The 12,318-nt window shown below is 51.1% G+C and overlaps 1 protein-coding gene across 1 annotated transcript in view; it reads left to right on the forward strand.

Annotated features, from left to right (window-relative positions):
* LOC144675586 (uncharacterized) overlaps window positions 1-12,318 on the forward strand; it is a 59,935-nt gene that overhangs the window by 23,118 nt on the left and 24,499 nt on the right. The window contains exons 3-6 of the mRNA XM_078536246.1: window positions 3,497-3,814; window positions 8,496-8,798; window positions 9,365-9,679; window positions 12,129-12,318. The exon at window positions 12,129-12,318 is cut by the window's right edge and continues 116 nt beyond it. Of these exons, the coding sequence (XP_078392372.1) occupies window positions 3,497-3,814; window positions 8,496-8,798; window positions 9,365-9,679; window positions 12,129-12,318 (1,126 nt within the window). The remainder of the gene's footprint in view (window positions 1-3,496; window positions 3,815-8,495; window positions 8,799-9,364; window positions 9,680-12,128) is intronic.

The raw sequence follows: 12,318 nt of genomic DNA on the forward strand, positions 1-12,318 counted from the left end.
GCGAGATGTAAAGAATGGATAACATGTCTTTATTTTCAGCAACATGTTCAAGTTCTGTATCGCCAAACGGCTATTTGTAACACAACTAATACGGAAAGGAGGGAGGCTGAGAGCAGGGAACTGCAGGCCAGTTAGTCTTAACAGCTGGGGAAATGCGAAATCCATGACTGAGTAGGCACGCCTTTAGATAGTCATAATGCAATCCGGGAGAATCAACAAGATTTTGCGAAAGGGAGATAGTTTTTGAAAAACGAATTGGAGCACTTTAAGGATGTAACAAACAGGGGCGGTAAAGGGGAACCAGTAGATGTGGTGACCTTGGATTTTGATAATGTGCCTGATAAAGAGCGCAATGTAAAAGACCATGGGGGCAGAGGGTGATATATTAGCATGGATAGGAGATTGGCTGACTAACAGGAAACAAGGGAGTCCGGACAAATGGACCATTTTCTGGTTGTCAAACCATAACTCGTGGAGCACCGCAGGGATCGTTGCTGGGGCCTCAGCTATTTACAATCGATATGAATGACTTGGATGGAGGGACTGACTGTATTGCAGCCAAAGCTGCTGAGGTTAAAAACAGACTGAAACGAAAAGTCTGCGAGGGTTAGGTGAGTGGGCAAGACATTGGCAAACGGAGTACAAAGTGAGGTTGTCCATTTTAGAAGCAGAATGGAGAAGCAAAACATTACCAAAATAGAGAGAGGTCGCAGAATGCTACTGTACAGAGGGAACTTGGTTTCCTAGTCCGTGAATCACACAAGGTTAGCATGCAGCTATAGCAGATAGGAAGTCAACGGGAAGGCCAGCAGTTATTGACCGAATTGCTCACACCGCTGTCAGAGACGGAGTTCCAGGATTTTGACCCAGCGGCAGTGAAGGAACGGCTGATTATATATCCAAGTCAGGATGGTGAGTGGCTTGGAGGGGGACTTCCAGGTGGTGGTGTTCCCCATGTGTCTGTTGCCCTTGTCCTTCTCGATGGGATTGGAAGCTGCTGCCTCAGGAGCCTTGGTGGGTTCCTGCAGCACATCTCGTAGACGTTGAGGGTTGGGTATTCGGCGATGGTCACGTCATTGAATGTCAAGGGGCGATGGTTAGATTCTCTCTTGTTGGTGATGGTCATTGCCTGGCACTGATGTGGCACAAATGTTACTTGCCCTTTATTGCAAGGGGGAATGAGATATAAATGTCGGGAAGTTTTGGTATAACAGTACAGGGCGTTGGTGAGACCACACCTGGAGTATTGTGTACAGCCTTGGTCTCCTTGCCTGAGGACGGGTATACTTACATTGGGAGCAGTGCAGAGAATTTTCACTAGGCTGCTTTCTGGGATGAAAGGGTTGTCTTATGAGGAAAGCTGGAGCACGTTGGGCCTATACTCATTGGGTTTTAGAAGAATGAGAGGTGATCTGTTTGATGCACATGGTATCCTGCGGGGGCATTGACAAGGTAGACACCGGGAGGTTTTTGCCTCCCGCGGGAGTGTCGAGAAGCAGGGGGCACGGTTTAACATTAACGGGTCTCCCATTTAAGACGGAGGTGAGGAGGAATTGCTTCTCTCAGTTAGTCTCTGGAATTCTCTTCCCCAGAGGGCACAGGAGGCTGGTTGACTGAATATATCCAACGCTGAGTTAGACCAGATTTTTGGATGGCAAGAGAGTCAAGCATCACTGGGGGGTGGGGGGGTGGGAAGAGGGGTGGGGGGGTGGTGGGGTGGGGGGAGGGCGGGGGGTGTGGTGGTGTGAGGGGGGCAGGCAGGAAAACGGAGTTAAGGCCACAAGCGGATCAGCCATGAAGTAGGCTCGATGGACCGAATGGCCTGCTCTGTTTCCAGTTCTTGCCTTCTTGATGATGAAGGGTGAATTGAGCAGATGGATGGAAGATGGGATCGAATTTGGAGACGTGTTCGGTGCTGCGGTTGGGAGGGACTAACACAGGAAGACAATATATGATGAATTGTACGAGGCTGAGTGCCTGGTGGGAGGATACACCTTGCTGGTCAAATTCACATACCTTTGAAGGTGGCCCATTGTGTTGATAAAGCAATTGAAAGCAAATATGGGTCGCATAGGTAATAGGGGCAGGAGGAGGCCATTCTGCCCCTTGAGCTTGTTCTGCCGTTCAACTAGGTCAGGGCTGATCATCTACCTGAACACAATTGCCCCGCATTAATCCCATATCCATTGATGTCATTGGTACCTGGACATCTATCAACCTCTGCCTTGAACATACTCGATGACTGAGCTTCCTCAGCCCTCTGGGGTAGAGAATTCCAATGGCTTACCACCCCCCCCGAGTGAAGAAATTCACCTACATCTCAATCCTAACGGCCAACCCCTTGTTCTGAGACTGTGTCCCCTGGTTCTAGACACCCGCCCTCCCTAGCAAAGAGGGAATCATCCTTCCTGCATCATTGAATGTGTTAAGTGTGTTAGTATAGCGTGTTGAACTGCTATTACCGCATTCTGCTATCTTACCTTTACGCGCTAACAGCACCTTCTTTAGCCTTTAACACTCCCTTTGCGTTGCGTCCATGACATCTTTATCAATATGTCCTGAGCTCCCCACCTTGATCCCTGTAAGAATGTTGGGTCCCTCAATGAGAACACCACTCGCTCTTCTAAACCCTATGGAGCACATGCGCCGACTCCTCAATCTCTCCTTACGAGGCAATCCCGCCATCCCAGGAATTCGTCCGGTGGCCCCTCGGCCCCACTCCCTCGATGGCAATTACATCCTTCATAAGAAGTGTTGAGATGAGCGCTTGAAAAGCCGTAGCAGGTGCTGGAAAAATGGGGTTAGAATAGTTAGGTGTATGATGGCTGCATGGACATGATGGGCTGAAGGGCCTGCTTCTGTGCTGCATAACTCGATGGTAAGGAGGCCAAAGCTCTAGGCAATACTCCAGGTGTGGTCAAGCCAAGACACAATTGTGTCTCTGCACAAATGCAGCAAAACATCTGCAATTGCGACTCGAATCCTCTTGTGATAAAGACCAACATGCCAATTCCCTTCCTCAGTCCCCTTACTTGCACCGTACTTCCTGTCATATAGTGACCAGAACTGTCTCCAGTACTCTAGTTGCAGTATAACTCGTGTTTTCCACCCCACCCAACTTCTGTACTAGGGATAAGGCGAAATAGGGGCAGATTTTGGATTCATCTCAGTCAGAGCTGCCCATCCCTTGAACATTTCAAGCAACCATACTGTAGGAGTCACATGTAGGCCAAACCCAAAGCGCATGTCCTTCCCTAAAGGCTATTAGGATTTTGCAACAATTGCTGATAGACGGTTAACAGCAACGAGGCCAGCTTTAGAATTGCAGATTTATTAGTTGAGTATCAATCCCCACTGGCTGCTGGTGAACTCACGTCCACCAGACCACTAGCCTGGGACTTTGGGATTACTAGCCCAGTGATGTTACCGTTACACCACCATCTCCCCAGAGGGCTAATTTCCAACTGGCCGGGCTAACGTGTTTCCTCTCTTGCAGATGACGTGGCACTCCGCTTAGTCAACGGAGAGAACGACTGCTCGGGCACCGTTCAGGTGTACTACAACGCAACCTGGGGTTCGGTGTGCGGCGAATTCTGGGGCATCACGGACGTGCAGGTGGTCTGCAGGCAGCTTGGCTGCGGTTTTGCCAAGGGGCAAATGGACCCGTCGCAGTTCGCCGACATCCAGAAACCCATCTGGCTGAGCATGGTCCAGTGCAGCGGCGCCGAGGCCCACCTGTGGGTCTGTCCGGCGAGAGCCTGGATCAGCGGGATCAGCTGCGATCGATTGAACGGGGCTACTGCCACGTGCTCTGGTAATGCCCGCGCGTACGGGGTCGTTTTTGCCTTTTCCTGCTCCCAGTATTAAAATGAATCGAGCACATGCACACACATACACATAACACTCCCAGCGATGCCTGCTTAGTTCAGACACTGCCAACAGACCTCAGGAACCATGTAATGCATTGGAAATTAAAATTCCCTCAAAAGTTGCCCATAATGCGAATTCTACAAAAAAAAAACTTACAGAATATATTTCAGCAAAACTGGAGTCCAGGAGTCATTGCATCCATCCACCCAGCATCATTTTATATCCACAGTCATAGTCAGCCACTGCAGATGCTTATGTACATACGTAAGCAGTGTTATTTTACACAAGTTCCTGTGCGCGAGTGTCTACACTTGCCCTTTAAGCGTGCTGGGCCGCTAGTCACTAGCGATGGTGCGGAATGTACAATCTGGGCGGGCGAATGGAGTGGTGGATGTGCTGGGGGTGGGGGTGGGAGTGAGGTCCGGTTCCCCTTCCAAGTCACTCGCCCTCGAACGATATCGGCCGTCCCCTTCGCTGCCTCTGGGTCCAGACCCTGGACTTCCCTCCCTCCCTCACCGCGCTGAGGGTGTGTACCCACGCCCCCGCAGAGGCTCCAGAAGGCAACTCACCAGCACCTTCTCAAGGTCCTGCGAGGGATGGGCAACAAAGCGCTAAACCCGGCCAGCGACAGCCGCACCCCATGAACGAAAATGCGAAAAAGTTGGGGGGTGGGGTGCAGGTCTGCTCAACGCTGGGACGGTCTTGATAGGCCGAATGCTCCCCCCCACCCCGCCCCAGCTCGGGTTGTTTTGTGTGTGCGCGAAACCGTCTCCTGGGGTCCACCCTTGATTCACCCCTTGAACATAAAGCTGGGGTCTTGGGGGTTGGGGGTGGGGATCGGTCAGTTTTCAGGCAATGGGAATTGGTCAATATCTACGAGGGAGACATGGAAGTATCTCTCCGGGGTTAGAGAGGGAGACAGACGATCGGCAATATGCGTGGAGAGAATGACCAAGTCCCGGAGAGATCGGAGGATCACAGAATCACACACACAGTGCAGAAGAGGCCCTTCGGCCCATCGAGTCTGCACCGACACGTGAGAAACACCTGACCTACCTACCTAATCCCATTGACCAGCACTTGGCCCCATAGCCTTGAATGTTTATGACATGCCAAGTGCTCATCCAGGTACTTTTTAAAGGATGTGAGGCTAACCCGCCTCCACCACCCTCCCAGGCAGCGCATTCCAGACCCTCACCACCCTCTGGGTAAAAATGTTTTTCCTCACATCCCCCCCCTAAACCTCCTGCCCCTCAACTTGAACTTGTGTCCCCTTGTGACTGACCCTTCAACTAAGGGGAACAGCTGCTCCCTATCCACCCGTCCATGCCCTTCATAATCTTGTACACCTCGATCAGGTCGCCCCTCAGTCTTCTCTGCTCCAACGAAAACAACCCAAGTCTATCCAACCTCTCTTCATAACTTAAATGTTTCATCCCAGGCAACATCCTGGTGAATCTCCTCTGCACATCCTCCAGTGCAATCACATCCTTCCTATAATGTGGCGACCAGAACTGCACACAGTACTCCAGCTGTGGCCTCACCGAGGTTCTATACAACTCCAACATGACCTCCCTACTTTTGTAATCTATGCCTCGATTGATAAAGGCAAGTGCTGCATATTCTTCTTTCACCACCCCACTAACATATCCCTCTGCCTTCAGAGATCTATGGACACACACGCCAAGGTCCCTTTGTTCCTCAGAACTTCCTAGTGTCATGCCGTTCATTGAATACTTCTTTGTCAAATTACTCCTTCCAAAGTGTATCACCTCACACTTTTCAGGGTTAAATTCCATCTGCCACTTATCGGCCTGAGATGGCGGCATAGTGATAATATCAGTGGACCCGTGATACAGGGGCCTCAGGCTAATGTGCAAGGGACATGGGTTATACAGACTGATCCTCAACCCCCACCTCCCTCCACCACCCCCCCAACCCAATTTAAGCATGGGAGAAGCTAAGGAGTCAACCCTACATGAACTACCTAGACCGTTCCAAGCAATTGAACCCAGGCAGTTGGGGGCCTAATGGTCATCTCACTAGTCATGTGACTAGTTGAGCTAAGCAATGTGGAGGGTAGTCAGGCTTTGGGGAGTCAGGAGAGGAGTTACTCGCCGCAGAATTCCCAGCCTCTGACCTGCTCTTGTAGGCACAGGGACATAGGGATGCAGGAACAGGAGTGGGCTATTCAGCCCATCGAGCCTGTTCCTGCGATGTGCTGGCCCTGGAGAGGGTCCAGAGGAGGTTCACGAGAACGATCCCAGGAATGAAAGGCTTAACATGTGAGGAATGTTTGAGGATTCTGGGTCTATACTCGATGGAGTTTAGAAGGATGAGGGGGGATCTGATTGAAAATTGCAGAATACTGAAAGGCCTGGATAGAGTGGACGTGGGGAAGATGTTTCCATTAGCAGGAGAGACCAGGACCCGAGGACACAGCCTCAGAGTAAAGGGAAGACCTTTTAGAACAGAGATGAGGAGAAACTTCTTTCGCTAGAGTGTGGGTGAATCTATGGAATTCATTGCCACAGAAGGCTGTGGAGGCCAGGTCATTGAGTGTATTTAAGACCGAGATAGATAGGTTCTTGATTGGTAAGGGGATCAAAGTTACGGGGAGAAGGCGGGAGAATGGGGTTGAGAAACCTATCAGCCATGATTGAATGGCGGAGCAGACTCGATGGGCCGATTGGCCTAATTTCTGCTCCTAGGTCTTATGTCCATCATTGGATTATCTCATGGCTGATCATCTACCTCTCCGCCACTTTCCCACACTATCTTCATAAGCATCGATGTCATTAGTCTCCAGATGTTCACTCTTGATCGTGGCCAATGATTGAGCTTCCACAACCCTCTTGGCTGGGAATCCCAAAGATTCACCCCCCACCCCATCTGAGTGAAGAAATCCTTCCTCACCCCAGCCCATTACCCTGACATTCGGTCCCCCCCAGTTCTAGGCTCACCAGCCAAATTGTGCATCCAACCTTCATCCACCCTGTCACGCCCTGTAAGATTTTCCTAGGTTTGAGTGAGGCTACCCCTCATCCTTCGGAACTCCAGGGAATACAGACCCTGTCCCCCCCCAGTCTCTCCTCATAAGAAATCCCAACACCCCAGTGATTAATCTGGTGTACCTCCATTGTGCAGGATTTATGTGGGGGTGGGGTTCAGCTCAGTTTCTGGTCAATGGTAACCACCCTCACCCCCAGGATGTTGATAGTTGGTAACTCAGCGATGGTAATGGTATTGAATGCCAAGGGGAGATGGTTAGATTCGCTCTTGTTGGAGATGGCCATTGCCTGGCACTTGGGCGGCCTGAAGGTTACTTGCCACTGGTCAGCCCAAGCCTGAATGTTGTCCAAGCTTTGATGGAGATCGGCACGGGGGTTTGGGGCTAGAAAACTGAGGCGCCATTTTGTCACTTGCACGGCCGGGAAATGGCGCAATTTTCCCATCTAAGACCTCTTGGACACCTTGCAGTAACGTCCCTCTGCATTGGATGATGCTGGCAGCTAGCACAGGGTGATTCTTTGGAATTCTCTACCCCAGAGGGCTGTGGAAACTCAGTCAGTGAGCACGTTCGAGAGAGAAGTCGATGGGTTTCTGGGGACCAGTGACGTCAAGGGATATGGAGGTAGCGCGGGAAAGTGGCGGAGAGGTCGATGACCTGCCAGGAGCCAATTCAATGGCGGAGAAGGCTCGATGGGCTGAATGGCCCACCCCTGTCCCTGTGTCCCTCTGTCCCTGTGTCTACAAGAGCAGGGCAGAGGCTGGGAATTGTGCAGCGAGTAACTCACCTCCTGACTCTTCCCCAAAGCTTACCTGCCTCCTACATCGCTTAACTCAATTGGTTGCATGACTAGTGAGTGGAGCAGAAGGCCACCATCGGCCTGGGTTCAGTTGCTTGGCACCATAAGAGACCATAAGACATAGGAGCAGAAATTAGGCCATTCGGCCCATTGAGTCTGCTCCGCCATTCAATCATGGCTGATAAGTTTCTCAACCCCATTCTCCCGCCTTCTCCCCGTCACCTTTGATCCCCTTACCAATCAAGAACCTATCTATCTCGGTCTTAAGTACACTCAATGACCTGGCCTCCACAGCCTTCTGTGGCAATGAATTCCATAGATTCACCCACTCTCTGGCTAAAGAAGTTTCTCCTCATCTCTGTTCTAAAAGGTCTTCCCTTTACTCTGAGGCTGTGCCCTCGGGTCCTGGTCTCTCCTACTCATGGAAACATCTTCCCCACGTCCACTCTATCCAGGCCTTTCAGTATTCTGTAAGTTTCAATCAGATCCCCCCCCTCATCCTTCTAAACTCAATCGAGTATAGACCCAGAGTCCTCAAACGTTCCTCATAGGTTAAGCCTTTCATTCCTGGGATCGTTCTCGTGAACCTCCTCTGGGACCCTCTCCAGGGCCAGCACATCCTTCCCTGAGAGACGGGGGCCCAGAATTGCTCACAATATTCCAAATGTGGTCTGACCAGTCGAGTTCGTTCACGCAGAACGCGCAGAATGTCCGATTGGCAAATGGAGGACTGTCCGCCAGTGTGGCAAGGAAGGCCTTCAGTGGTCAAAAACAAGTCTTTTAGAAGAAACCAAGTCTTGTTTTCTGTCGCCACAGCTCAGCCACCTCCGCCGACGTTGACAGTATCTGGAAATGGTCTATTCTTCAAGGAAGACACCATCAAGTTTGTGTGTGGGGCGTCTTCCCTGTACAAGGGTGCGCAGATGGCCCTATACAAAATGAGCGAAGAGACGCCAGTCTTAACGGGCGTGATCTCCTCCAGTCAGGGCAACGTGAAGTTCGATCTCGAGCACATTAACAAGAGCCACGAGGGGACCTACTGGTGCAACTACCAGTTGGAGGTGGCGGAGCTGGTCTTTGCGTCCGAGGACAGCGCATCGGTGGAGATCGCGGTCGTAGGTAAGGCCGGCTTTCAGGTGAAAAGAGAGACACGTCGAATCTTTGCACCTTTGCACTCATCAGGACACTTCGCATTACAAGTGCGGGGGTGGGGGTGGGGGGCGGGGTGGAAACAACAATTCGTACCGCATGTGAAGAGTGTGCCGATTGGCTGGCACGTGGGCTCTGATTGGTAGAGAGGCGTTGCCGTGGAGGGCGCCCCAGTGTTGGTGACTGACAGTTAACTGTCGAGTGTTGCTTGAAATTTAAACCAGGCAGCTTGATCCTGATTGGTCAAGGCGACGCCCGAGGAATGAGTCAGTGAATGGCTGTCACTTATTTCGTCTAGCGTTGTTTGCCTGGCCAACTAGTGCTCCCAATTCGCAGGTACAGGTGCCACGTAAACAGCGAGCTAATCCGTTGAACCGAATAAATGCTTTTTAAAGAAGTATAATCCGTTTCCCATCCTTGGAGTTGTCTGCAATGGGCTATGGAACATGCCGAATGGTATAGACCCTCCGATGACTCTTTTTTTCGTGTGTGTTTGGATCGTCAATGTTGCAGTGTTTGTTTTCCACACTCGACAGAAAATGCTAAACTTCGGCTTGTGGATGGACCCACCTCCTGCTCCGGTAGAGTCGAAGCTTTCTACAATGGCACCTGGGGAACCATCTGCGATTTCGGGTGGGACATTGTCGACGCCCAGGTGGTGTGCCACCAGGTGGGCTGCGGGTTTGGCCAATCGGCCACTCCCGGCGGCCACTTCGGAGAAGGGGCAGGGCCGACCCTGCTGGAGAACGTCCGCTGCAATGGGACGGAGAAGTTCCTGTGGTCCTGCCCGTCGCAGGTCATCATGCCCCGGACCTGTCGCCAGAATAATGACGCGGGCGTGATCTGTTCAGGTAAGGATTTGGCCGGACGATGTCCTTCCGTTGAATGGGAAGTGCCGACAAGGCCAAGGAAGTGGGGGCCCGGATCCTGCGGACGCTGGGAAAACCTGAACTAAAAACGGAAAAGGCTGGGAAATAATTTTTAAAAAAATCTCCGCTGGCGGGAGAGACGGAGTTAACGTTTTGAGTCGGTGTGAATCTCCTTCGTAGCCAGAGAGAAGTAAAAATGTGATGGATTTCACGCTCTGTGGCAAGTGGAGAGAGATAGAAGGTCAGGGATAGGTGGGCGCTCATGATAGATCGATAAAGATGTCAAGGGCGCAATAGAAAGAGGGCGTTAAAGACTAAAGAAGGTGCGGATAGCGGCGTGAAGGCGAGAAAGCAGAATGTGGCAACAGCAGGTTAACAGGTTATGCTAACGCTATTGAGTTTGGATCATGTGTTAAAATTCACTGTTCAAGTCCACACACGAATATTGGCCACTTACATCAGATATAGGAGGGAGGCTGGTGCCTTTTGTTTCATTCGTTCTCAGGGTGTGGGCATTACTGGCAATGCCACCATTTATCACCCATCCCTCATTGACCTGAAAAAGGTTAACTGGGTGGTTTCCAGGGCCATTTCTGAGGGGCAGTTAAATTCAACCATCTTCATGTGGATCTGGAGTCATGTATAAGTCATGAAGACCAAGCAAGAATGAGACTGGCCTTCTTCCCCAATTGAGGGTGTGGCATGGACACAGATGTGCTGTCATCCTGAGAGACCCAACGGTTCCAGTACAATTATACCAAACAACTCAGCACTCCCACAAATCTGCTGGAGGGCAGATGCAGACCTGAGTGAAGACCCTATCTAATTGGACTAAAATCGGTCAGAGGACCAAGGACATGGGTCAGTGCCATTTATTACTGGATACCTTGAGATATATATATAGCATGGCTTATCATTCCAATCAGAAAATTGCAGAGTTATTGACATTAGTTTGTTGCAATGAGTGGCATAAAGGTAAGGAGGCAGAATGTCTTAATAGTGTTAATGTAATGTGTTAATCTGCTCTTGACACATTCTGCGATCTTACCTTTATTCCACTATCAGCATCTCCTTTAGCCTTTAACACTCCCTATTGCAAATATGGCATCATTGTCACTCTCTCCTTAGCCCCCACCTATCCCCGAATTCTATTTTGCAGTATCTCCTCTTAAATAGTGTAAAACCCATCACATTTCTACTTCTACTTAGCTCTGAAGATGAGTCATGCTGACTGAAAATGTTAACTCTGTTTCTCTCTCCACATATGTTGCCAGACCTGCTGAGTTTCTCCAGCATTTTCTGTATCTGTTGCTTGACAACACTTCGGTTCAATGTCAGTGATCCCTTTTCACATGGTTCAGTACATGGGGAACACCACCACCTGGAAGTTCCCCTCCGAGCAACTCACCATCCTGACTTGGAAATATATCGGCCGTTCCTTCACTGTCGATGGGTCAAAATCCTGGAACTCCCTCCCTAACAGCACTGTGGGTGTACCTACACCACAGGGACAAAATCCTGGAACTCCCTCCCTAACAGCACTGTGGGTGTACCTACACCACAGGGACAAAATCCTGGAACTCCCTCCCTAACAGCACTGTGGGTGTACCTACACCACAGGGGACAAAATCCTGGAATTCCCTCCCTAACAGCACTGTGGGTGTACCTACACCACAGGGGACAAAATCCTGGATCTCCCTCCCTAACAGCGCTGTGGGTGTACCTACACCACAGGGGACAAAATCCTGGATCTCCCTCCCTAACAGCGCTGTGGGTGTACCTACACCACAGGGGATAAAATCCTGGAACTCCCTCCCTAACAGCACTGTGGGTGTACCTACACCACACGGACAAATTCCTGGAACTCCCTCCCTAACAGCACTGTGGGTGTACCTACACCACAGGGGACAAAATCCTGGAACTCCCTCCCTAACAGCGCTGTGGGTGTACCTACACCACAGGGGACAAAATCCTGGAACTCCCTCCCTAACAGCGCTGTGGGTGTACCTACACCACACGGACAAAATCCTGGAACTCCCTCCCTAACAGCACTGTGGGTGTACCTACACCACAGGGGACAAAATCCTGGAACTCCCTCCCTAACAGCGCTGTGGGTGTACCTACACCACACAGACTGGTTCAAGAAGGCAGCTCACCCACCACCTTCTCAAGGGGCAACCAGGGACGGGCAATAGAAATGCTGGGCCCGGCCAGCGAAGCCCGCGTCCCGTGAAAGATCGAGAAAACAATCTCCGCCCTAAATGGGCGACCCTTTGTGTTTACCGAGTGCCTCCTCTCCCATGAGGGGGAGAAACCTCCTCTCAGCGCCTGCCCTGTCAGGTCCCCTCAGGACCTTCCACATTTGTCGACCCCTGTGACCTGAGGGCTTTGGGGGCAAATGTTTTATTCACGATGTTTTCTTTTGACCCAGAGCAGCTTCAAAGCCCAGAAATCGCCGTGTTAAGGACCTCCAGTATATTCGCACAAGGGGAGTCCCTCCGAATCCAATGTGCCTCGCCCAGTTACCACCTCGGGGCCTCCTTCTACCTGCAGAAGGTCGGCGAGGCCTCCTACACCAGCTCCCTGGAGGCGGAAGCCGAGTACTCGAACGTCACCTTCGT

This window comes from Cetorhinus maximus, unplaced genomic scaffold, assembly GCF_964194155.1.
Source record: "Cetorhinus maximus unplaced genomic scaffold, sCetMax3.hap1.1 HAP1_SCAFFOLD_1030, whole genome shotgun sequence".
Lineage (NCBI taxonomy): Eukaryota > Metazoa > Chordata > Chondrichthyes > Lamniformes > Cetorhinidae > Cetorhinus > Cetorhinus maximus.